General features: G+C 36.2%; 1 protein-coding gene and 2 long non-coding RNA genes across 3 annotated transcripts in view; all 3 read left to right on the top strand.

The window, feature by feature from the left end:
* Positions 1 to 17,560, top strand: part of IL17REL (interleukin 17 receptor E like) — a gene marked incomplete at its 3' end in the record, with an annotated part of 50,361 nt that extends 32,801 nt beyond the window's left edge. The window contains exons 5-11 of the mRNA XM_081331943.1: positions 1,792 to 1,906; positions 5,088 to 5,132; positions 7,146 to 7,282; positions 9,786 to 9,857; positions 10,340 to 10,394; positions 14,404 to 14,567; positions 17,381 to 17,560. Of these exons, the coding sequence (XP_081188069.1) occupies positions 1,792 to 1,906; positions 5,088 to 5,132; positions 7,146 to 7,282; positions 9,786 to 9,857; positions 10,340 to 10,394; positions 14,404 to 14,567; positions 17,381 to 17,560 (768 nt within the window). The remainder of the gene's footprint in view (positions 1 to 1,791; positions 1,907 to 5,087; positions 5,133 to 7,145; positions 7,283 to 9,785; positions 9,858 to 10,339; positions 10,395 to 14,403; positions 14,568 to 17,380) is intronic.
* Positions 17,561 to 18,436: 876 nt separating this feature from the next.
* Positions 18,437 to 21,777, top strand: LOC308669975. Its single transcript, XR_014026898.1, has 3 exons — positions 18,437 to 18,496; positions 20,234 to 20,379; positions 21,740 to 21,777. It is a non-coding gene; the product is annotated as an uncharacterized lncRNA (long non-coding RNA).
* A 2,201-nt stretch (positions 21,778 to 23,978) lies between these two features.
* Positions 23,979 to 27,445, top strand: part of LOC308669718 — a 4,981-nt gene continuing 1,514 nt past the window's right edge. Inside the window, exons 1-2 of the long non-coding RNA XR_014026833.1 lie at positions 23,979 to 24,001; positions 25,914 to 26,030. This is a non-coding gene — a long non-coding RNA (uncharacterized lncRNA). The remainder of the gene's footprint in view (positions 24,002 to 25,913; positions 26,031 to 27,445) is intronic.

Raw genomic sequence — 27,445 nt, 5'->3', positions numbered from 1 at the left:
GTATTATATCAGCCAAATGGTTGCCTGGCCAAAGTGAGAATGAAGATATTTAAACTATTTAAAACAGGATCCCCAACATTAGTACAAAAGGAACAAGAATTGGTTCAAATTTGTTTCCACATTCACTGACTGATTACTGTCTGGCTCAGAGAGGATTGTCTGCATGTGCTAAGAACGTTAGTATGATGACTATGTGTGGGCTAAGAATATTGCATGCCACTGCTCCCATATGGATTTATTTAAAAGAATATCCCTAAGAAACATAAATCAAACAATTATTCCCCAGAAACCTAATTACATCCAACATTGCTCACTTCATTTTTTAACAGAAAATATTGTGAACCTCTTTCTTGTTTCAAAAGGACAGCTAATTTAATCGGTTAGTTCCTGATATCTATATTTTTTTACAGACTTCTTTTTGGAAAAAAGCAATGAATATATATATATATATATATATATATATATATATATATATATATATATATATATATATATATATATATATATATATATATATATATATATATATGGATCTTTGGTTATTCGGGGTTTTCCCCACGTAGAACTAAAGGTGTAGGGGCGACGTTTCGACGGAATATATATATATTATGGCTAGGAAATATTACTGCAGAAAGGGATTTTCCAGAAAAGCTTATACCTCATGAAAATACTGTCATATTGATTCATGGGTAAAGGTTTGAACATTTCCTTAAACAAGGTAGATACTATTGGTATATACATCTATATCCATATGCTCATCTGGGCCTAGTTGAATTGCTTGGATATGGCATTTGATTCATGAGGGAATAAGAAATACAAACACAGATCTAAGGCCAACAGTGTTTACTTATGGCTAGCTTCCTGCAAAGAAAGCTAAATCAGAGCCAATGTTGCACTGCAACTTTTTAAAAATTTCAATTAAATCCTTTTCTATTCTTTATGGCTTGTTTGTGGATTCACAGATAGGAGTCCCATTTTAAGTTATAGAAGTTATAAAGATATGCCTTTTTATGTTTGTTTTTGTTTTTTCTCTTTTTTGGATTTTTGGGAGTTTTGTATCTTAACTTTCTTTTGAATAAAATAAAAGAGAATGAAAAAAGGATATGCCTTCATATATTAATATTTCTATATTAGAAACAGTACTATTTTATCATAATCCAAATCTGTGAGTTTAATATAAAATACAATCAGGGTTCTTGCTCATGAGCCCAATCATGTTTGCTTTAATGAAGGAGTTAAGAGTTGCTTCCTGGATCTTCAGTGGATGGGCAAGTTCTAACAGGAGGGCAGAACTCCTATAATCTCAAGTAGATTGCTGGATAGTCCTGACTGTGAAAACTCTGAGTTATGGGTTACATTTGGAATGTTATCATTACATTTCTTGAAACAGGATAGTCTTTGGAAACTGAGAACATAATTAAGTGAAATCTAGGAAATTAATAAATACAGAATAACAGAGTTGAAAAGGTCCTTGGAAATCTTCTAGTCCAAACCCCTGTTCAGGCAGGAAGCTCTGTACATTTCAGACAAATAGTGTTCCAATCTCTTCTTTAAAACCTCCAGTGATAGAGCATCCACAACTTCTGGAGGCAAACCGTTGCACTGATTAATTGTTCTCACTGTCAGGACATTTTAGTTCTATCCTCTAGAATTATTCAGGGTGAAAAAATAAAATAAAAATGAAACATAACATTAATACATTTGAAAAATCATTTTAGTGGAATCCATGTTTCCTTGCACTCTCATTTTGTGAAGTAGTGTCTAAACTGAATATTCTTTTGATGCAAACAGGTGAAAATACAATTTAATTGCTTTGAAGTCAGTGTGGGACAACATCTTTACGTAACCATGACAACAATTCCAAATTATTGTGGAGTTAAACAGACTCAAGAATATTATGTTGAAGGTAGGAAACATTAAAAAATGTTGATCTTGTGCATGTACATGCTTGCAGGTGTGTGCACTTGCATGTTTATGCTAATGCTAACACTAAAATGAAGATGATGCTAACACAAATATCAGTACAGGTGCCCCTGATTTACAACCATTTGTTTAGCAACTGTTTGAAGTTACAAAAATACTGAAAGAAGTAATTGATAGTTGGTACTCACACTTACAAATGTTGCAGCATCTCCACAATCAAATGGAGCTGTGCGTGCGTTTGCCTGCCACACAAGTGGAACCATCCCCTCTTCCCCCAATAGTTCACAAAACTGAAAAGGTTGGGGAACTTTGGTTTAGACCAGACATGTCAAACTCACGATTTCACATGTTGTTGTGCAACATATCAGAGACTTTTCGCCATTGTCGGCAATGGAGTGGGCGTGGCTTCTGGATGACACATCCGGCCTGCAGGCCAGTAGTTTGATACCCCTGCTTTAGACCATGCCTTAAGATCAGGATATTGAATTAATAGCTGTTACTTAAGTGTAACAAGAGTACTTTGTGATCTAAAAGTTGGTGTTGTATCAGAAATCCCCTAGGCACGTGAAGAACAACTTGTAGTTTACCAGCAAAAATCCAGTTACCTCCATATTCAATTTAGGGTTTCATGTCAGTACAATAAGAAGAAAAAAATCAACCTTTAATCAAACAGATATCTACTTTTAAATTATAGGATGTCCATTTTATTTTTATATTACTAGTAACAGAGCAAATTATCTTGTGCTTAAGTAACTTGTGATCTTAAAACTGTGGTATAGGAGCTCAAACATTTATTCCTGTGACTATATTCCTGTGACATTCATTTGATGAAAATAAAAATAGATATCATTTTTACTATATGTTTTACTATATGTTTACTATATGTGTTCAGCTTATTTGGATACATACCATTGCTTTTTGAAATAGCTGTTAAAGGCTGTGAAAAGCTGTGGTGGGACGTTTTGCTTCTGTGAAGGTTTATGCAAAGTTCCAGAAGCTGTTTCACAATGCAACATGTCCTCAACACCCCTGCAACCAGGTTTTAATGTCAAACTAGCCACTTTCCTTTGCTCCACCTGGGCTTTGAGGCCTCCTCTAGCAGTTCTGATTGCTGAAAGAGACTTTTGCTAACACACTGCTTTTGGAATTGCTGGATGTGGCAACTTGCACATCTGAATTTTCTCATTCTGCAGTCTAATTTTTTCCACTGAAGTGAAGTCAAGCCAATAATGGGGGAAAGAGGCTTTTTTTTCACTAAGAATTTTAGATGCAGTTTGCCTTGTTGCAGTGCTTTTTTTGTAAAAGAAAAAGGTGCTGGAACTCACACGTTATACAACCTGCCTTGCCTACCCTACAAGGTTCCATCCAAAAAAGGTGCTGGAACTCCGTTCTGAGCGTTCTATGAGAAAAAAAGCCCTGCCTTGTTGTAATCTGTTCCTTTAGTTAGGAAGCACAAATCTGACTGGTTGTGGAGAAGATATACTTGATTTTGTCCTCCACCTATCATTGTCCTTTGAAAACTTCTAGAGTACAGGAGAAGTGCCTGGAGATTGAAGAGCTAACCATCTTTGAAAAAGGGAGAAAAGTGGACCCAGAAAACTATAAACCAATCAACTTGACATCAACACTTAGGAAAATCCTAGAACAGTGATTCTCAACCTTGCCAACTTTAAGATGTATGGACTTCAACTCTCAGAATTCATAGCTGGCTGGAGAATTCTGGGAGTTAAAATCCATGCATCTTAAAGTTGCCAAGATTGAGAAACACTGTCCTAGAAAAGAATCACATTACGGCCCTGCTGGACATATTTCTGATGCGGAGGATAGAGAGGAAGTAGAATCAGGTTCATCTATGGACAATTGACTTAGGTGAGGCCAATAGTGGTGAGGCGAATGAGTCCATTCTGGTTGAAGCAGACCTACTAAGTCCCCAGGCCTCCTTAACTGCACCAACTGACAGATCAACCACCCAGACATAGGAAGAGATATAAGATAACGATTCTACAACAGAGAGCAGGACTCTGTAGATCTGAAAGTTCTGCCAAGAAGCCAACATAAGAATCCTGAGGAGTAAACTGCCCTAGCTGTGTATTAAAGAAACTCAGCATGGCTGGTTTATTAGCTTCATTCCTGAAAACAGAATAACTATTCAAGCCTCACTTCTGTCACATTCACTTTGCTGTGCCATGCTTAGAACTCTGGATTCCATTTCATTAGGCCTTGGATTTGTCACTTATATACTGGATTCCTGGTGTTGACTTATGCCAAGTCTGTGAGTGTGGCTTGCATGGCCTGTGACAGATGAGCGTGTATATTGGTAAAAAGTGCTCTTCTAAACATGTTCTGCCTGAGTTTCCATAGTGCTGAACTCTGGCAAATATCCAGCTTGCTGTCTTGTGGACTGTCAGCCAGCAGTGCAGGCACTTAAAATCAAGTCATGTATTTGCAAGCACTTAGAAAGGAACAAGGTGATTACTAGAAGTAAGCATTGGTTTATTAAAAATATATTGTCAGGAAAAAAATTCCAATAAATTTGTTTGACCTAAAGTCTCGTCTTCTGTCAGAAAAATAAGAACCAGAAAGGGGGAAATTATTAATTTAAATTTAAAAAAGATTAAAAATTGTAATAAAAATATAAATTTATATTGTTCTAGCTCAATGCCTAAAGTGGCCTAAACTGATCCCAGGAATGACATCAGAGCTCTCTGTACAGAAAAGTGCAGTGTTGTGTACAGTCAAGATACTGTGCAGAACCCTCAAACCTCCAGGTTTGAGCAAATACATTACTCCTTCTTTCCTTTCTTCTCTCCCTCCAGGAAGTCTCACAATCACACTGTTGTGTTTCTATAATGGCTTAAATAAGCCACCTCATTAGGTTCACAAAGCACCCTTCTCCAAAATCAAAGCAATGACACAATGTCTTAACACAATGTGTGAATCTAGTCTCTCTCTCTCTCTCTCTCTCTTACACACATAGACTTAGAAGCAGATTGTCACTCCAATTAAATCCCTTATATACAGTATATTATAACTGAATCAATTAAATATTTGTAATCTGTATACTATTAAGGGATTTCTACTGACTTCTGACCATCCTTCATGAAAATAAAACAGCAGATGTCTTAAGAAAATAAACAAGTTGAAAATCTGTTTTTTTTTTGTAGACTGCAGAAACAATGATGTGGGAAAAAATATTCCAGATTGTTTTGGTAAGTTGAGGTCTCCGAGGTTTAAAACAGTAGCATACAGTATTTAGTAGTCTATTAAATATTTCAACAAGGACACATGGGTATTATCTATCAAATTCAGCTTGACACTTGAAAACCAGTTCTTCAATTCTTTTTCTTCTGAAGCTGGCCATCTGGAGTTGAATCAAGGGGTCCAGAAATAGGACACAATGACGACTGAAATGCAGGAGTAGCACAACCTACTAAGAAAATCAGGGTTCCAAAGACAAAAGCTGTGCATCAAGGTTGGGTCCAATTCCTCTAAAAATAATGAAAAGGAGAGATTTTTCTAGCACAAGCCCTCTCATTTCGTTTCTCGAGCAGAAATTCTCCCTGAGTTGATGAATTCCAAGGGCAGTTTGTTTCGCAGAGGTTCTACTTTCCATATAGTCCTGCCATCATTGAATGAGATTTTTGTTTCCACAACTAGCTGTTCTAGCATCCACATTCCCCATTTTTAAGATTCAAAGGAAAGAATTATAGACCAATTGTTGCCTAATTTAGATAACATCTGGCTAAAAGATGTTGTTCAAATTCCATTAATCAAATGGTTTACTACAGTATGTGCTAACTTAGAAGTGATTTAGTAAATTAGAACCTGTGATAACTAAATGCAAAGAGTGGAAAGAGGGCAGAGAAGAGCAACAAAAATGATGAGGGGGCTGGAATTGGATATGTCTAGCCTAATGAAAAGAATGACTAGGGGTGACATGATAGCACTGTTCTAATATTTGAGGAGCTCTTACAAAGATGGGGAATCAAACTATTTTTCAAAGCACCAAAAGGCAAGACAAGAAATAATGATTAGAAACTAACCAAGGAGAGAAGCAACCTAAAACTAAAGAAAGATTTCCTAATGGTGAAAGCAATCAACCAATGGAACAGCTTGCCTTCAGAAATTGTGGGTGCTCCATCACTGGAGGCTTTCAAAAAGAGACTGGATAACCATTTGTCTGAAATATAGGGTTTCCTGCTCAAGCAGGGGTTTGGACTGGAAGATCTCCGATGTCCCTTCCAATTCTATTATTCTATGTTCTAAATAAGAGCTGAAGGTAATGATTATTATTATGCTTATATATATATATATATATCTTACAAATGCACAGAAACTGTTGGTATCTGTTTATAGTTTCCTTCTAACCAGTAACTGGAGAACAATGGAACAATCTGGCAAGCTTGAACATGGAAGTCCTAGACTGGCTAGTGGGTTTTTTGAGTTGAACTTTGTTGTACTTTTCACCCTACATTTAGCTGATTTCCAAATCTGATGTGTGTTTTCTTTGATCAGATGGGGAACAGAGCAATGGCTAAATACCTGGTAGTTCAAAAAGACAGTTCCACATATATCTCTTGAGACTAGAGAGTTTTGCAGTTTCCTTATCAAAAATAAATGTGATTAAAAGCCTGTGTGTAATAATTGAAGAAGCAGTTTGGTGTAATGGTTAAAGGCATCAGGCTAGAAAGCCAGTAACTGAGAGTTCTAGTCCCACCTTAGGTGGCTGAACTTGAGCTAGTGTCTCTCAGTCCTAAGAAAAAAAGGCAACGGTGAACCACTTCTGCCAAGAAAAACTGCAGAGACTTGTTCTGGCAATTGCCAGGAGTAACACTGACTTGAAGGCATGTGCACACTCACACACAGAAAATAATTATTACAAAATGTGTATGATTTTTAGTACTTTACTTAATTTGACCCCTTATTTCTAATTGGACATGTTAAGATTGCTGTTAAAGCCATTTTCATTTTAGGATTCTTTAAGAGTTGACAGTTGGTATTACAATTTTATTTATATTTACTCCAGTTAAATTTGTATAAGATTGTACACTAACATTTAATAATTATTAAAATCAAATTTCCTACACAAATAACACTAACATTCCAAATAAAATTTAAAGTTTTCAATTAACTTGTCCTGTATTGACACTATAATTTTTGGCTATAGAAAATACAAATATAAAACAGTATAATTACAGTTTTTTCTTTGTTGTAAATTTCAGTGAGCAAAATGGCTTATAATGTGGACAGAACAAGAAAAATCATTTCAGTGAATATTTCAGATGTCCAAAACATAGACTGTTATGTCCGTTTATGTCACCAAAGATTTGTATGTGAAGATGTGGGGCCTGTCACTTTGGTAAGTACTTCAGAGAAGCTGAAAATATTTTATGAAATTAATTCAGCTAGCAAAACAATATAAAATTTCTTACTTACTGAAGACATTTTAAGGGTAACGTAATTCCATGAGAATTCCAAGAATAATAGAAACGTGTTTTTTAAAAAATATTATTTTCCCCTTTTTCCTAAAATCTGCACCTTTCTTTCTTCCATCTTTTTTTCTTGCTTTTTTCCTCTCCCATTCCCTGTAGTATTTGAAGACATCTAATTGTGAGAAGTTAGAACAGAAATTCTAAGGATTTCTAAATGCAAATGATAAGATTTGGACTTGTTGCCCTATAAAGAGAATACCAGTTTATGAAAGTTGGTGGAAAAAAAATATATGGGATAGGATATAATAAGAAAAGTTGGGAATTGAGTGGGATGTAAATTTGATAAATAAATTAGGTATAAGGAAAAAGAAAACAAGGATACATAGGCATAATTCCCAATATGATTTGGATCTTGGTGCTATGTTAGAAATCATCTTTGCTAAGTATTATGAATAAAAAAATATCTATAAGAAGCTGTATTCAGTTCTGTGTAACCAGTGGTTAATGACTAAAGATTATTGTGGAAAGGGGATGTTTTCTTGAGATAAAGTCAGAATAATAAATGACAAGAAAACAGGTGCATACAGTTATTCATGATACTGAGATATTATAGAGGGAAATGTGTCTGCCTTTTGGAATATCAGAATGGAATCATGAATAAAACTCAACACAGGGGGATACAGGACAAATGAAAGAAAGTACTTTCTCACCTAACCCATAGTCAAATTATACAATTTTGTAGCTACCAATATATACTGGTGGCTGTCAAGTTGGACAGCTTTAAAGAGGCTTAGATTAATTCATAATAGTTAAGCCCATTTGTAGCTGTTAGTTATGAGAGCTATGGGTTAAGGTCAATATTAGAGAATTAATTCTAGCTTTCATTCTTCCTTTCAATTGTCCAGACAACAAGATAGCTACTAAGAAATGTTGCTTGGTGCTGGAAATATAAATAGGATGGAAGACTGGGTGGGAATAAGATATATGACAATGGACATCTGATCTTCTCAGAGTGTTAACCTTATCTACTTAATCTCTAATAAGTAAAGAGGGGAATATAGAATTCTAGACATCTTGACCAGCAAAAATGTTAGTGAACAACAAATGCAACACACACAGTAGGAAAACAACCACAACACACCTAACTGATCTTTCCCCTTACAATGGAAACTCTTCTCAAAGTCAATAGGAGAGTCTTTTTCCATTAGTCTCTCTTATATTTCCTTCCTTCCCACTGAGTTCATAAGGATTCCTACGTAAGTCTTCTTTCCTCAACCAAATCTTTAACTGAGACCTTCACCCTTTTCTTCCTATTGGAGAGGGAGCTTATCTTTTCCAGAACTGTGTGCAATTAGGAACTTCCAATGATTTCTGACCTCTTCCCCCAATAATGTCTTTGTGTCCCGATTATGGATTTCCAATAGATATTCCTATAGTCAGTGATGGATTAGGTACCCCTTGGGGACATCTAGTAGATTTCTTGGCATGTCAGTAAATATTAGACTGACCCCTGTTAATTTTGGATCATATTATTTATCTGCTTTTAATATTTAAACTAATGCTAAAAAAAGTTAATGCAAAGACATGTAACTACAATTGTTGGAAAGCAAAGATGGGCAAACCTTTGAAGAATTTCATTTAGGAGGGAGGCTGAGGGGAGTAATTGAGATTCAAAAATGTAAAGTCTTTTAATCTTTATAAAAGGACTAGGATTTCTCTCCATCTCTTTTGAGTAGGATGCTATTTTTGGCACAACTGCAAAAGCATTTTCCTTCTTCCCAAGTAATCACCACAGTCTAAACATATACATACAATTACTTTGAATAAGTCAGAAGACAGCTTTAATTCTACCACGATCCTGGAATAATCCATAAAAAGGTAAAGGTAAAGGTTCCCCCGCACATGAGTGCTAGTTGTTTCCAACTCTAGGGGCCGGTGCTCATCTCCGTTTCAAAGCCGAAGAGCCAGCGCTTGTCCGAGGACGTCTCCATGGTCATGTGGCTGGCATGACTAGACACCAAAGGCGCACGGAACGCTGTTACCTTCCCACCATAGTGGTCCCTATTTTTTTACTTGCATTTTTACGTGCTTTCGAACTGCTAGGTTGGCAGAAGCTGGGACGAGTAACAGGCACTCACTCTGTTACGTGGCACTCGGGATTCGACCAGCCAAACCACCGACCATCTGATCGACAAGCTCAGCATCCTAACCCACTGAGCCACCATGTCCCTGGAATAATCCATAAATAAGTGCAAAGTTTTGGAATATTAAGTTTAAAATGCTAAAGAAATAATCTTGTGCCAGCTTGAAGACCCTGTGTGTTTAGAACAGCAAAATGACTGAATATTTGTATAGACACATATATCTTTCTGCAACTCTTCTGTCTATGCAAAAATGTTTGACCTACCACCTGTTGTTTTATAATTTCAGATTCAGGGAAAGGATTTGATGAAATCTGTTTCTTTGCAATACACTCAACTGCTGCCTTGTCTATGTATTGAGGTAAATGTTTCCATGTAGCTTGATGTATGAACTAGCTCAATATACAGGAATTCTTCAAATATACATTCACAGGTGTCTACCAGATTGGGTCAATATACATAGAAATCAGCTGACACTTTGATTATGCCATTGTGACCACCATCTTGTGATTTTTAACCACACCCTGAAGACACCTCTGAGATCATGACTTAGAGGAGAGGGCTAATCCTAAATGGAAACCTGGCACGGGCACAAAGATAACAAAAATCTCAAAATGGTTTGCATTAGTATTACATCCAGTTTTTAATATTTAATCATTACAAAAAATAGTGAAATTCATTTTACTTAGATTTTTTTCCAAAGAACTGATATTTTATTTTTGGTTTATTTTTTCCTATTATGCATTTATGTTATTTGATTACTCCATAAGACACCTTAGGAGAAAGGCACATAGAAACTGTCATATGGTGGTTTGAACTAATGGATGCATGTTTGGATTGCAGGTGTGGCCAGCGATTTTAGATGCACGAAGAATGCAATTGTGCCCATTCAAGAATGGCAAGTGAAATGTGCTTCTTGCTTTTTCTGAGTTGTGATTATTCTATTTTAGAAACATAGACTAATGGGTGGGAAGAATAATGTCACATGAATTCTCCCCCCCAATAACAGGTCACTCGAGTCATTTGAGTGGGTAGGATACACAAACTGTAAAGTAAACAAACCAATAGATAAATCTGACTTCTACATTTGTGTTCCTATGGGTAGGATACACACATTGTGGGTAGGATCCACAAATTGTAAAGCAAACAAACCAATAGATAAATCTGACTTCTACATTTGTGTTCCTACATTAGCTTGTTTATAAAAATTTTGGAGCGAGCCCTATAACAACAAAAAACCTGAGTGTCTGCCTTATTTTTCTAATTATGAGAATAATTGCAAAAATCTCAGCATTTCTGTGGCTGTTGCAAAACAGGCACATAATATTCACTCATCATTCTGATCTAATTGTAGGAAGACCATGGATTCAGGTCAGTGGTTGGATTCATATATGTGAACAACCAGTTCTCTGTGTGGATGCTGCTTCTGGAAGTCCATTCTGGGCCTGGGAAACAAAAAATTAGCTACCAGTTCTGCCGAAGTGGTGCGAACTGGCTGAATCCCACCACTGATTCAGTCAAATAATAGAAAAGACCATATTAGTATGATACCATAGGACATGTAGGGTCAATTATACATATATGAAATAGTAACAATACATTCTGAGGATTATCCTTTTCTCCTGTGCCACTGAACAGAACCACAGGATTTATATTAACTTGAGAAACAGTGAAACTATTGGTTATTCCACTAATAAATAAGCACTGGAGATTTTAAGTGAAGCAGAAGGGGCAACAGGAAGGAATGACTGTTCTGATGTTTGTCCCTTTAGACTAGCTGTATTACATCTGGGCTGTGAAAATCCTGATTACTACCAGATAGGAGCAAAGAGTTACAAAATGCTGCCTGTCTACTGCATCCTTGTGGTCGTCAAGATTTATGCGGTGTTTATATGGTACCTTTTTGCTCACTGGATTAAAAATAAAAATACTGATCTTGTTTGCCTTTCAGAAAAACAAAGCAGTGAGAACCAGCTTTTTTTTTTTTAAAAAAAAGTGTTTGGGGGGATTGAATGCAAGGCCTTAAGAGAGGCAAAATGAAGAAGTCTCCCATCATAGATGCTAAGTAATAAATAGCAGCAAGTGCTGAAATGCTCCACACAGGACGGGAGACTCTGTCTCTTCTCTAGGGGCAACTTCTGCATCTTCAGCTGGCACTTGCAGTATCCACAAGCTTCTTCCAACTCTTAGAAATGCTAGTTGAGACTGTGGAACAATGTGAAGTGCTTTGTTGACATGAATCAAAGTTATCATGTACATGATGCTAACTATTGTTAGAGTGTTGAGCATATGCTTAAGAAAACATTTAGGGCATAATGTAATTTATGGAGTCTCACCAAAGCCAGTGAAGTGGTATCATTTGAACAACTTTATGATGTGGTTAAGGTCATTTCTCTATTTGCCAGAGCAACCCCAATTGCACTGATGATCAAGATGCTGGTTGTTATAATTAAAGCCCTACATGGGTCAGGTCCTGAACACTTGCAGAACCTTCTATTCTGAGTGGTTTGTGCCCATCCAATAAAATCTAGCAGGGATCTCTGAATTCCATCTTTGAGGGATTCCCATTATCAGGAACCACAAAAGTGTGACTTTTCTGTAGCTGACCTGCCCCTCTCTTTTGCAAGAGTGCTATATCTGAAGGTAGGTTAGTACTAATCCTGTTGGCATTCTGAAAGCTATAAAGGCCTAGCTTTTCTGGGAAAAACCTGAGGACTGGGCATAGGATGGTTCTCTTTCATGCATTAGCCAATACATCTAAGAAAAGGTTTGTAGATTGGCGAGCTGATATTTTTTAATTCTTTCAGTTTTATTTCTGTGCCATTTTTGAATGAATATTTTTGGAACTGAATGGCACATAAATTCCTGAAAATAAATGAATATCCTAATATGAATACACACTGTTTATATCCCCTTTCTACTTTCATGAAAAATTAAAAGCTCATTTAATATATATTTAGCCAGAACAATAGCATTCCCAATGATTCACAATCCATATTTTCATGTGGACTGATATTTTTTTAGCTACAAGAACTGTCAAAAACTACTTTAGCATATAATAGAAACATTTTTATATCTTATGCTATGAATTGTATAATTGTATAATTATAAAGAGGAGACAAAATGTAGAATTTGAAGTCAGCAACTTCAAGTGTGATATTTAAGGATGAGGCAAGATCATAAATAAGATGGCTTCATGTCTATTTTTTGCAACAGATAACAAAGTTTGCTAAATCAGGCTAGGCTTACTCATACTCAAAGCTGTCATAGTGTAAGCATAATAAAACGTGTAACAGTGGTAGTAGATACTAACAGGAAAAAAAATATGAAATTTGCTTCCAAATTTGCATGTGCAGGTCTGAATTAACCATTATACAAAACAAGTATGTGCTTAATCTCCTATTAAGTCCTTATCTCTTTCACTGCCACACTTAACTTTAGTCAGGTTCATGTAATTGTCTTATCTGCTGTATTTGACTTTAATCTGCATTGCTGAAATATGTTTTTGGGTATAATGAGCAACTAAAGCTTAAAAGTTTGTTTTGAAGGGGTCATTAGATATCACATTTATTCCCATTCCATAGAAGGAGAGCTTCCCTTCCATTGAGGTGCACCATTGTTGGGTTGTGCTTGGGAAATCAGAGAGAGCGGGGGGGGGGCATTCTATAACTCTATAAAGATCATACCTTCTAGCATAATGAATTAATTCTGCAAGGTTATTTGGTATGGGTTTCAAACAATTATTTAAAAGGGATATTTTTCTGGCAAATCTGCTGAAATGATAAATATGACCTGTCAGACTGCAATGCACCTCAAGGATTCTTATCTTTTCTGGCTCTGTCAATACTGTGCAGTTAAGTTGAGATTTCCCATTTAAAGGTGTGACTGCTAAGTAAATGGAAACTGCAGAATTGCCTTTGAACTCCATAATTCAGAATGAATTTCTTAGTCTTTACTCTAAAACTGAACCATAATGGAGAGACTAGCTGGTTCTCATTAAGATTAAATAGCAAGCCCTACCTCCACTATTGAACTGGTCTGACCAAGCAAAGTTCCTGGGTTTGTGGAGGTTTCTATTTATTGTATGTTCAAGCAAACATGAGTTTAAATCTTGTTTGGATATTACTCTACTAGCACAGAAGAGAAGAAATTAAGCAGGCAAGGAAACAGATGTGCAGGGAGGCAGGGACGGGGATGTGCCTTAATAGCCACCTCCCCTTTTAACCTTCATGGACCTGGGCTAAGTGTTTGCATAAGACTGATAATGCTGAGCATCAAATCAAATAATGATGAGCAGCATTATTCTAATATAATACTGTGTTACAAATGCCTCCTTTTTGATGTTCTATGGTTGCTTATTGATTTTCTGAGGTTCTCTCACTTGGCATCCTGGTACAGCACTTCAGCTCCCATGAACCTTGAACTTTGTACAGAAATGCATTCATAGCACGAAGCATGAGATTTAAAGAGGGGAAGGAATGCCAGTTACATGAATTCAAACTACCACACAGAAGAAAACTCTGACCTATGTTTTTGTAGCACAAGTAATGAGTCTCAGGAGTAACAAGTGTAGTTCTTTACAGTGCAAGAATTAACTAGGTTGATGCTTTGCACACCTCAGATCAGGGTTCTCACACATTGCTGGAAAAATCTAAAAGGGTACTGGGTAGCAGCAAAGATATAGAAAACGTTTGATTATTTGATGCCCTTCTAAGGGAATTAGGATTTGTTAAAACTCAGATATGGTAACCCAATGAAGCCACAACTCTTTGCATCCTATATTAGTCCACACGACAGGCACTTAGTATAGCAGCATTTTGGATCAACATTCAGATTCAGATCAACATTCTGAATGTTAGAGAAACTCATATTTATATGTGTTTGTTTTCTTCATTTCATTATCTTAGATACTAAGTCTCTGTGGGATAATATTGTTTATCAACCTGCCACACAAACACTGACTTGGGAAGCTGTCTGTCCTGTTCATGTTACTGTCAGCCTTTGTCAACTGATGAAGATTAATGATCACTGTGTTGATCTAGAGGGCACTGTCAACATCTTTACAGAGAAAGTAAGCAATAATAATAAAAAAAGAAAATGTTCACTACAAAAGAAGTAGGCTTATTGCCCACACTACTGGCTGTCATGAATGCTTCTCAGATGCATGAAATTTCATTCAGTTCAACCAAACCATTTTAGCCAGATTCACTAGACAATATTTTAGACTTGTCAGGTTCCTATAATGAAGCCCTATAGGGTACTCAAAGGCCCATGCAAATAAAAACAGAGGACCACTTATGGCCTATCTTTTTGATATCTGATTCACTTATAAGGCCAAAAACGCATACTCCAGTCCAACTTTCTCCAAGCCAAAAGCTAACCAGGGTTGTAAATAGAGTATATTCCATTTGACATATCTCCTACTTCTCTAACTTTGGATCACATCGATGTCTTATTGTAAACATGGAAGATGCTGCTTTATATTATTTGACATGCATATGGAGCAACATCTGAATCAAGGCACACCTATAGCCAATGCTAATCCTCTTTCACAAAACTAACACTAATGAAAGCAGAGCCAAAAATTTTAAACTAGTGTGACCTGCATGCAAACATAGATTTATAATTTAGAAGCTTACCTGCAAACATCGATTATTTGAGAAGGTTTTCACAACTGCATATTACATTCTCTGCACAGTTAACAATGTGTATTATGAGCTTTGGAGTGGGTGAGTCAAGATAGAGAGGATATATGGATCTCTGGAATCCATTGATTTTCATTCAGTTGATTTTAAAAATGAAAACTGCATGGTAATGGAAGAATTATCACACTTTATTAAGAGCATAAAGTAACCCAAATATTTTCCTCCTCCTTCACTTTTTAAAAAATGTACCAGATTTCCGAGCTCTCCACAATGACTTCATATCAGTGCTTCATAAAGACCAGTATGACTATATGAAAACATGTATTTCTTGAGCTTGAAGAGGAAGTTCATTTTGGCTTGCCTCATCATGTTGCAGAAATAAAAAGGCTATTTTTTGCAGCAGTTCTGGGTTTTCCAACTTGAGCTTCCTCTTTATATATCACTTTCTGAAATGCCAGAAACAGGATAATATACATGGGCTTTCAAGGAAGTGATGAGACAGAGAAGTACATTGTATTCATGAATGCAGATCATTTTAAAAAGAGAATTATCTCTCACCCCCCACCCCCATTATGTGGATACTTAGCAAAGTAAATAAAAAACTTCTCCCTTACATCTAGTAACTTTTAGTATGTTTTACAGGAAGATCAGTAATAGTAGAGTTTCATTTTTGACTAGTATTTATTTCATTTTGGGCTCCAGTGGGAACTCATTGTCAAATTTGCACCCAATGGCATCCATTGGGGAATAATTATGCAATCCTAGTAAGTGAAGGATCTACTTTTTCATACCCTATACCTTTGGTGCATAAATAATATAACAAGTGTCTGTTATTTCAAATTTTAACCACTTATTATGAGAAAGTTCCAAATGGGCAAAGGGACTATTTAATAGTGACATGGTCTATTTTGGGGTGCTTACTCATTTGAGTTTTTATTTTATTTATTAAACAGATTTATATGACCACCCAAATCCCACATAATGATTCTAGGTGGTGTTCAACAATAAAACGTGACAATTTAACCCCACCCCCAGTCCCTTCTCCCTCACAGCAGCAACAAACACAGTCAAACAAGTCACTTGATTGGCTCCATATTAATCCAGGGTCCCCAAGATTATTGACAGAACCATGTCTTTGCAGTCTTACTGAAAAGTAACAAGGTGGGGGTGAAACCCATCGCTGGGGGAGTAAGGGAGAGACCCACTACAGAGAACATCTTTTCTCTTAGCTCCACCAATTTTATTTCCTTAATAGATGGGACCTTCAACAGTTTCTGCCTTCCCTCTCTGGTAGGCCAGGTAGAGGTAACTGGGGGGAGGTAGTTCTTCAAATAAACTGGCCCCAAGCCATGTAGAGCTTTAAATGTTTTAAAGTTTTGGTTTGAGCCAACTGAGGGCATCCCCATGAAGAACATATTACAATAGTTCAAATAGGAATTAACCATGGCATGGGTGACTGTTACTTAAGCAGGTTATGAAATGGTCTTCTGTTAAGCATGTCATAGTTCAAAGAATCCTCTGTCAGCCAAGCATTGTCAGAAATGGAATCACAGTAGGTTTATTGTCAGGAAGGTATGGGGGTATTGCATAGATTTTTCAAACCAATTAATTACCAAAACCAAAATTCATTCAATAGTGAATTCAACAAGGTTGAGAAATTTTTCCACAGGCAAGTCTAAAGGGCTAACTACCCCTTTTCTAGATGAAACTGATTCTAATCTACAGCACCCCTCTGCTCGTTGTTAATACTCTTTTGAGATTCTCCCATCCCTTTCTTAGCCCCAGAGATTTCTTTTACAATTCCTGCTCTTAGCAGAGATCAGATCAGATAGCCGCCATTACAAATCTAACATTCTTGTCCAAGTACAGAATAGTTTCAATGCAGAGGGAGGAGTTGTGGAGACAAATATAGCCATGGACTAGGGTCAGCAGAGACTGATTTCCCCCTTCACTCCAATTGTGTTCATTGTGCATGATATATCATTACAATTTTATAGAATGTTCTTGTTCAGATGCTTGTCTTTTCAGGGTTGGCTAACAATTTAATAATCTTTTTTCAATCAGGTGAAATATTCCCGAGTTGATACACATCCAAGTCTTTGCATGAAGGTATATTATTTCCTAACAACTTATACATTTATCCAATCACCATGTCTAAGTGAGAGGTTATGACCCTTATTCTGGTTTACGGCCTCAATACAGATTTGATTTGATTTGATACAGTCATGAACTTTTTTAGTGTGCAAATCTCTTGTTTCTTCTGATGGAACTTGAAACTGGTAGTTTAGTAGATATGGTGGAAAACTTTATCCCACCAGGAATTCTGAAGAGAGTCTCTTTTCTGAACCTGGTGTTTGACTTGTCTGTCCATGTGGTGGTGGGTAATTTTCCACTGAAATCAGGAGATATATCGTTTTGAAACAAATGTCAATTTCAGAGGAAGAATTTGTCTTAGCCATATAGTAGGATGGAAAATAATTTTATAGCTCCTTCCCATTCTTCACAGGCCCATATCAATAGCTAACAATGCTTGAACTGTAAAATGTGTAAACTGTGTAAAAGGTACCATGTATATGCTGGCGTTACTGTAAGTATAATCACCTTTCCGAGATAATTTGGAAGAAAGAAGCAAGACTAATAATGTAAACACTTTCGTTGACCCAGAATGCTAATTGAACATAAAAAGTTATGGTAGAAAAGGTATCCAACAGTATGGTCTGGATCATCCATTGTTGCAAACAGTGATAGGTTTAACAGTATATGGAACAAACCACAATTGGTTCATACAATGCATGAATCCATAAACCATGGTTTTTAAAGAGCAATGGCTAATTTATAACAAATTCATACTAAAATTTTGAATAGTTTTGGCATTGCATGACTGATCAATCCAGCTCATGTGGGTCAAAAAGCTATAGGTATGGTAAGGAATTAATATATAGTAGATCATAAATTAGAATATGATGCAAATTATACATTATTTTTACAAGTCCATTATTCCCACTACCCTTCATTAAAATACCTAGGAAGAGTTTTATTATTTAATTTTATGGATATTTGTTCAAAGGTTTATCTGATTGGTTGTAGTGGGCTTACTCTTTAGGATGCAGCCATAAGTTGCTCTATTATTTCTTTAGTCTTATTAACCCTATAAGAAACACTGCTATTCAGCCTGATAGGACAATTTCTCTAGAGATAGAGATTCAATCCATTCAACATTTTGCCTCAGTTTATTGCAATAGAAAATTCAGGCTGGATAACTCAGATTAAATGTTAATTTCTTTTAAACCTTTTTAGTTTGCAACTGAGCACAACATCTGGGTTAAATGCCCATTCAATCATGGACAATTTCAAGGTAAAATATTAAATCTAATGTAATGTAATTGTAATTCATAATAGATTAAATGATTAACAGTAACCAAAGCATATAGAAATAGTTTGGTCTATACAGAGCATAACATGTAAATGATTTCATTATTAATATCATTTAAACTTGAATTTTAAGTAGTATGAGAATATATCTTTTGATTTGTGATCTTTTTGTGATAAAATGATGTCTGAAGTCCCAGGAGAAGAGGAAATGCATTTCAGAGGAACAAGACACAACACAGTTTTGATAGTTTGTGTGGGGAAAAAGAGAGTGAAGACAACTCCTCCCTAATAGTTCTCATGTTATACATTTGATGGTACAAGTGTCTCTCTTAGTTTTTGGAACATGACAATTTTTCATCATATAGTGTGTATAGTGTTTATTCCTTTAGAATAAATCAAACATTTCCTAAGCTATAAGGACCTTCATTAAAGTGCAACTTTTGACTTGTATGTCATCATCTACTAATTATACCAGCTGCTGGTTTTCATCATGTTCCAATAAAATTCCCATACAGAATTTCCATCACCAAAACTGCAGTGAAATATTAAGTTTATTTCAGCCAATCCAGTAAAGCCCTAATTTTAATGAAAAGAATTTTAGTATGTGTTTATGAATTCCTTGATCATCTCTGTTTTTTTTAGATAGGAAGTCCTTATAAGGAAATCTGACAGACTCATTCATTGCCTGCATAAGAAAGCAGAACAAGCAGTTAATTTAATTGATAGGTTTTCAATAGATTGTTCTTCATATAAGGAATAAAGGTAAAGGTAAAGGTTCCCCCGCACATGTGTGCTAGTCGTTTCCAACTCTAGGGGCCAGTGCTCATCTCCATTTCAAAGCCGAAGAGCCAGCGCTTGTCCGAGGACGTCTCCGTGGTCATGTGGCCGGCATGACTAGACACCGAAGGCGCACAGAACACTGTTATCTTCCCACCGTAGTGGTCCCTATTTTTCTACTTGCATGCTTTCAAACTGCTAGGTTGGCAGAAGCTGGGACGAGTAACAGGGGCTCACTCTGTTATGCGGCACTTGGGATTTGACCTGCCAAACTGCCAACCATCTGATCAACAAGCTCAGCATCCTAACCCACTGAGCCACCACGTCCCTTTTCTCTACACTAGCCATACCCAGTTCCTGCAACCAAAATTTTTGCCAACTGATTTGAATTAAATTGAATTGACAAATGTGGAAGGTTTTGATTGCAGATTTTAGAAGTAGAAATAAGACTGTTGGAACGGAGGATGCCTTTGGAGCTCGGTTCAAAACCGCTTCATGGAATATGATTCCATTATAATATTATAAAAAATGTAAAATTATGAGTGTATGAAATATTTTTTTTAAGAATGTTTACCAAAGAGCTATGAGAATGCGTTTTATTATTTGTAAGCCTACGAATGGAATAAACATTCAGTGTGGTGTAGAGGTTAGTGAGATAGACTAGGTCAGGACTAGGCAACCTTGGCTCTTTTATGACTCATGGACCTGAGCATAGCTGGCTCAGGAATTCTGGAAGTTGAAGTCCATGAGTCATAAAAGAGCCAAGGTTGCCTACCCCTGGACTAGGTCAAGGAGACCCAGGTTCAGCTTGCAATTCAGCAGATGATCTGGTTCGATCACCCTTTCTAAGCCCAGTCGTTATAATAATAAGGCATGTCAACTGAAATATTACTAATCCAGTTAGGATTACATATCAGTTTGATGGGTTTCTTTCTGTTCTCAGCTTGGAAAATGAGGCTTGCTGTGATGGAACAACAAATAGAAGTTTCTTTCATGTCACATTTTGAAGCAGAGTTTTCAGTACTTGTATGTAACAGGACCAACTTGCATTCATGCAACTCTTCTGGGACCCTCAAAGCCTTTTCAGTGGTTAGTGCAACTTTTTATGTTTTATGCTTAAGCAAATCCAGCGTGAAGGAGATATGCCTGCCAAATTCATTTCAGATGAAAATGCTAAGAAGCATGCAATGCATGAGAAACAGCTATGTTAGAAAGGACTATATGTCTATATGTACACTTGCCATGCTCACAATTATTCACACATGTGAACATAAGTTCTTAATGCTGCCATATATTTAAATCATAGTGAACAACTACATATGTACAGTTGGACTGTAGGTATGATGAAATGTAGTGAGGAGGTGGATTTCCAGGAGGGAGGTGACGTACTGCAGAAGTGTAAGAAGCAACCCAGCCCCTCCCTAATAGTTCACAGAATATATTGTGGATGCAGATAGTAGAAGTCTCAGTCTGATGAGATTGTGTTTGTGTCTGTGTGAAGCAATAAACACTCAGCTCAGAAGAAACATCACATTTCATTCCTGACAGTAGGCAAAGGATTTACTTTAAAAGTAGATACTGTATATATTTGAAAAAATCCTGAAATGTTCTTTAGCGCTATGCTGGGAAATGATGATTTGAAGACAAAGTTTCCATACTGATTTTTACATACTGACTCCTTCCAATTTTTCTCATAGTAATTTCACAGTCAGCAATTGTTGCTGATCTAAAAACTTATTTCTTGTTCATAAAGATAAGGTTTTTTTTTTAAAAAAAAACACCCATATTTTTCTTTCAATGCTCCCAGAGATTACACCTGAATTTTCAGTATACAAAACAATATGCAACATTGTATAATGTTTAAAATGAAATATTTATTAAATATTTATTAAAGAAAGACTGGCTGTCAAACTCTTAATTCCAGAATTTAAATAAATTGGAAATTCTCTCCTAGCTTTTATTCCAGAAACCCAACAGAGACAGAGTATTATTACTATTTTGGGGGTGGGGGGTGGGGTATCAACATGATTGTAAGTCAATAGTCTCTTTTTGGCAGTATGTCGAGTATACAGTATTTTCTCTCTCTCTCTCTCCCCCTCCTTCCCTCTCCTTATTTCACATCTTGGAAATCAATGTGTCTACTGACTGACATCTGTGTTCTCTATGATATCAACAAATGGCAATTTCAGAAATTCCAAGATCATTTCTAGAGTTTGAGAAATAAGACATATTCCCATGTAATCCCAAATGTTAAATCAATTAACAAGCACCTTCAGATGACTCTAGCATAGCAAGCCACTTGATGAACATGTCAGGAGCAGTGAAATCTGCATTAGAGTAAAGCTAATATGTTTTGTGAAACCGCAGAATAAGTGGAAGGCCACAGATCAAAAAGATTACACGGCTTTATTTTCTTGAAGTTGACTTGGTTTTGACTTGTATTTTCCAGGGTGGATTAAGTTTACCATCTGTCAACATTTCAGGGAAACCTTGTGGCTCAAATGTTTGCATTAAGGTATTTTGTTTTTGATATTAAGCTCTCTTATGGATCTGCATGCAATTAATAACAAAGTGTGTGTGTGTGTGGTGTGTGTGTGTGTGTGTGGTGTGTGTGTGTGTGTGTGTGTAGGGAAACACATAAAAGATAAAAATCACAACATCTCACATTAAAATAATGTTAATAATGATATTAATTATCTCGGAAATGATTCAACATTTTAAATTATGCAAAGCAACTATCTCTGACTGACAGAGATAATATTTTCAAAGCTTTCTCAAAGGGCGACCTGCATTCAATCCCTGTTTTATTTGGAAGTGAAATTCCCCAGATGTTGAAAAATCAGAGCCCAAGTGATGGCCAAACACATCAGCTGCCATTAAAGGTGGGCAGTAGGAGCAGCGCCATAGCTGGGCAGGATGGGAAAAGTCTTCATACCCTGAGGAGCATGAACAGAAGATAATCACAACATAAGTAGCAGCAAACTCTTCAGCAAACCAGTTTCTTGCATTTTTAATGGCCAACTGAGGCCAAAAGCATGCACATGGAGCAGTAATAATAAACACACCTCTATAAATCAATCAGCTAAATGCAAACATTAGGAGCAGTATTTACTTTGCAGGCAGGAAATGGAACAGAGTTGGATAGTCCCTTTTCTTCCTCCTCCTTTTAAGTTTGGGATATATAATTTGCTGGCCAAAGCATCCCTGTTGTCAGTGTGTGTTCTGCTGCCTCAGAGCATAGCTCTTCCTTCACAATTTAATACCATTGTCCTTGGGTGTGTATAGATAGTTATCCTGAAAGTGGAGTTGTAAAGAGTCACTCAAATGCCTTTTAATTGGTTAAGCAGTGGTATTTCCCCTTTTCTGGCATATTTCTGTTCAACTAAGACCACCAACAAGCCTTTGAAGTGATCTTCTGATATGGTATTTTGCTTCAAAGTATTTTTTTTCTAAGTTCAGGTTTATTTCTCTGCAGCTATCATTGTCACAAGTAAAAAAAATTCCCAAAATACAGAGACTTAGTGGATTTTTTTCCCTTGCTAATGCCTCCTTAAGTAACACCAGCTGCCTGCAATTAGTGCAGGTTCGCATCCCACCAGGCTCAAGGTTGACTCAGCCTTCCATCCTTCCGAGGTAGGTAAAATGAGGACCCAGATTGTTGGGGGCAATTAAGCTGACTTTGTAATAATGCCGCTTGGGCGGGTGGTGAAAGCCCTAATAAGCAGGCATATACATAGAATGAAGGCTACTGCTAAGCTTGTAAGCCGCCCTGAGTCTTCGGAGAAGGGCAGGATATAAATGGAATTTAAATAAATAAATAAATAAATAAATTATTTTTCTTACCAACTTTTTAGACCCTCAGCCGGTAATCAATTCTCCTATGAAAGCTTTTATTACAGCTTTGTCTTCTTCCAGATACTCAGCCTTTTCATTTCTCACCCCTTCTAAAACCAGTTTAAAACATTTGGAATGGATCCATGTTGATTTGAATCCTTTTTAGACTTATTTGGATAGTAAGACAATATAAACTTGGAAATATTTGAATATGCACAGTTCTACAGCTTGCAAAGAATGAGCAAATAATCAATGCTAGCCTTTTCTGGCAAAGAGCTGGCCTTAGAGAATTGTTAGCCTATCCATGATTGATCTTGACCAGAGACAGAGTCATTCATCTTGTCCTTTCAGATCTATGCTCAAAACACTCACATATCACAAAACGAAAAGAAGATATAGGTAGTCCTTACTTAATGACTGCAATTGGGACTGGTAATTCAATCATTAAGCAAAGCAGTTTTGAAATAAAACTCCAGTTGTACTTTCAATCTTCCTTTAACTTTCCTTTGCTTTACAGACTTGCAAAGGTCATAAATTTGAGGTTTGGTCATAAGGTTACTAAGTGAATGATTGCTAAAACAAGGCAGATACTAAACAAGAACTATCTGTAATTTTTAGGATTTTCCCAGACATACAAGGCACCCTTATACAGAATTCCATTTAGTGTCACTCCAAAACAAAATTTTAAAATATTCCTCCATGTTGTACTTCATCTGTATGCTAAAAAACCCCTGAGAATATATGTACTTGGATTTTATTGCATATTGCCTCTCATGATTATTTAGGAAAATGTTTTCCTTTTCTTTTTTTTTAAACAAGGGCTGGAGGACAGATGTGGACTATTCTGTTTCTTCATACGTCTGTGATTTACCCTGCAGTAAGTTTCAATAGAAAAAAAAAGGCTATTGTATATGAGATAAGGCAAAATATCTGAGGTTTTCTAACAGAAGTGATTTGGGAAACTAGCACACTAACATCCTCATCCTTTGGTATAGAGAAGTGTTTCTCAACTTTGGCAATTTTAAGATGTGTGGACATCTACTCTCAGAATTCCCCAGCCCCATGGCTGGCTGAAGAATTCTGGGAGTTAAAGTCCACACATCTTAAAATGTCCAAGGTTGAGAAACATTGATCTGGAGAGTTAGAGTTTTCAACCTGTTGTGGTGGGGAGCTGATATAATATGGCTTTTACTCAAGACTATTTGCCTCTGGAATATGAAGGGTTGTTCTGAGGACCCTGTGAAGATGTTTTAATGAAGTGAAAACCTTTAATAAATACATACAGAACTATTGAGATTGCCATCATGGTGATAACTGCCAGAAGATAATATGCAGCTACCAAGATTACAGTCATGATGGCTGTATGAGGACTATGTAAGAGAAGATACTGACTTAACAAATAAAACCTCCAGACATATAGATAAAATCTGACTATGAATGTGATGGCAGGCTAAAGATGAGAGCCAGTATGGTGTAGTGATTAAGACAGACTAGGAGACCCTGAGTTCTAATCCCACTTTAGGCATAAAGCCAAATGTGTGACTTTCAGCCAGTCACTCTCTCAACCCTAAGAGAGAGACAATGGCAAGCCAGTTCTGAAATCTTGCAGGAAAAGTACAGGGACTTATCAAGGCAGTCAGCAGTAGTCAATGTTGACTCAAAGGTGCAAAAAGAAAAAAAAAGAGTAAGGCTTCTCAAGATTATTATCTATGGGGAGGGTTGGGGAGGGTTGGGGAGAGGGGAGGGGGTTGGGAGGGGTTTTGTTTTGTTAAAAATAAAATGTACTGTAAAACTTTTCAATAAAAAAAAGATTATTATCTATGAGATTCAGAATGTACAGTCTCTGCCTTGAAAATAGCCTGTGGTGAACTACAGTATATAGTACAGTCAAACATGAGGACAGGAAATGACCACAGGAAATACTTTATGGCATTTTATATTATGACATAAAATACAATAATTACAGTAATTTTATGTTATAAAATGTTTTATAAAATCCTCCAAATTTCAGTTCCATGGGAGTCAAGGATCCTGTATTTTAGATGCACTCTGTAAGTTAGTCCATTTGAGATACTTTGGTTCAAAAATTCTTGCCCTATGGTGCACCATTTTGCACAGTTAATGGTTACAGACAAAGAGAAGAATTGTAATAGTATGTAGATGAAGCACAGTACTTATTGATTTCTCACTGTTCAGCCAATTGTACTGAGGGCAAAAGATACAGTATTTTGAGAGCATGGAGGAATTTTGATAGCTCTGTTTGACCCAGGAATCATATTCTCTGTCCATTTTTATTCTAATAGATTAGGAAACAAAAGAATCATTTGCATATTGTCCAACAAAGAGGAATTGAAGCAAACAGATGATAAGAAACATGACAAAATACAGAATTCCTTGCATGTATCTCATTGCCTTTCCTCCCACTCCAAACAATTGAAAATTAGGGCATTTCACTATATGAATTTCCAGCAAACTTTCTGCTGGGAGGCTTTCTATATTAGTAGGTTTGTGTGCTGATGACAGCAACATTCCTGGAGTATGTCAACATCCATTTTAACCTCCATTGGATCTTCCACTTTCTGTTTGGAACATGATGGTTAATGGTAAATGGCCACCAAACCCTGTTAATTCATTTACATGGTGCTTTTGTTATGAAGCTTGTCGATCTGTTTTTTCTTCTCTATGATTTGGTTTTGACTAGAAGAACTATCAAAACCTAATGAAGGAAAATAATAAGGTCCTTCTTATTCTTAGATGAACATCTAAGATACTATTTTGTTTAATTCCAGACTCTTCTACTGGGACTCAAGAATATTATGAATATTCCTTAAGCATCCTCTCTCTCATAGCATTTCTTGCCATATTTCTAATCATGTTGGCTCTCCTTGGACACAAACTTTTGTCAGGTACTGATTTATGCAGCAAAAAAGTCAACAGTTTGGTTGTAACAATAGAACTTTAGTTATAATCGATAGATTTTAATTATACAACAGTGCCTTGGAAGTTTATTAGAAGTAATAATACACAATCAGCTAATGGCTTCTTATTTTAGCTTTGTATTTTCACAATATACATTCAAGGAAAATTTGCACAGGGCAAATGTACATGTGTTTTTTTTTAAATGATAACTTTTACAATTCCATCATGTAAATTATCCTTTGATTATTATACTGAATGTTCAGGGCATTTTTTTTACCCATTTGCAGAAGCTTATTACATTTGGAATTATTCCCTCTTCAAAGCACCCTTTGTTCCTATTGTTTTGCATGTATTATGGTTTCTGTGTGAAATCTATTTTTATACGAATTTAATTGAGATCCAGTGGCAGTAATAGTAAAATATTGCCTATGAAGAAAGAGGAAATAGAAGGCAAGGATTGTGGGTACAAAATCTTCCAGCAATAAATACATAATTAAATTATTTTAATTAATTTAATTAACTTTTAATGTTGAGTTTTGATTTTTTTTGCCTCTTATATAAATTTTATATAAAGTTTGTGTTTTAATATTTTACTTATACACCTCCCAGAGTTCCTTTGTGAGGAAGATGAGCAATTTCTATATTATTTATAAATAAATAAATAACCAGAGACAATGTCTAAAGCATCCTTTATCATGCATCATTTTGAGTGTGAGCTCTGCAGTCAAATTTAATTTATAAATGAAACTGATTTCCAGCCAATGCTCTCTGGGTAAAACATGCAAAAGAAGCAAATCAGTGCAAGTCCTTTTTTTTTTGCAAATCCTTTTAGAAAAGGTGTTCTAGAGATGAGGTAACTTTCCTATTAATAGAACACCCATCTGGGCAAATAGAGTCAATCCCAAAGTATCCATTTCTTATAAATGGATATGGTTGCTTTCCATTTACCACCTTTATCATCCTGGTATGCTACTTAGTCTCTTTATTTTCTTTTTCCAGGCAGGTACTGCATTTCCAAGCCAAATGTTTTCTATGAATGCTTTTGGATATTATATGCGACCCAGAGACAAGAATTGCTAAGGGCATTTTTAGATGTGCAGTTAATTTTGTACTTGGCACTGTGTTTTGAAAATGTGACAACTACCGACAAAAAAAATGATTTTTTTAAAAAAAATTAAAATCAAGGTGTGGCAAATTGTCTGGGGTGTGACAAGTATCCAGAATGCATGCAAGAAATTCTATATGTACTTACTGACTTTTGGAGTAGAAGCTGAGTCCGCCACATGACTGCATAGGCCAACTACTTCTAAATGTCTTTCAAGAGAGGGATTGACCCTTTTTTGCTTCAGCAATAAAACTTAATATTTGTATGAAATCTCCAGCTTCATTTACATAATAGATT

Source organism: Vipera berus (assembly GCF_964194415.1).
Source record: "Vipera berus genome assembly, chromosome: 6".
NCBI classification, from domain to species: Eukaryota; Metazoa; Chordata; class Lepidosauria; order Squamata; family Viperidae; genus Vipera; species Vipera berus.
This window is presented reverse-complemented; position numbering and strand designations above follow the sequence as displayed.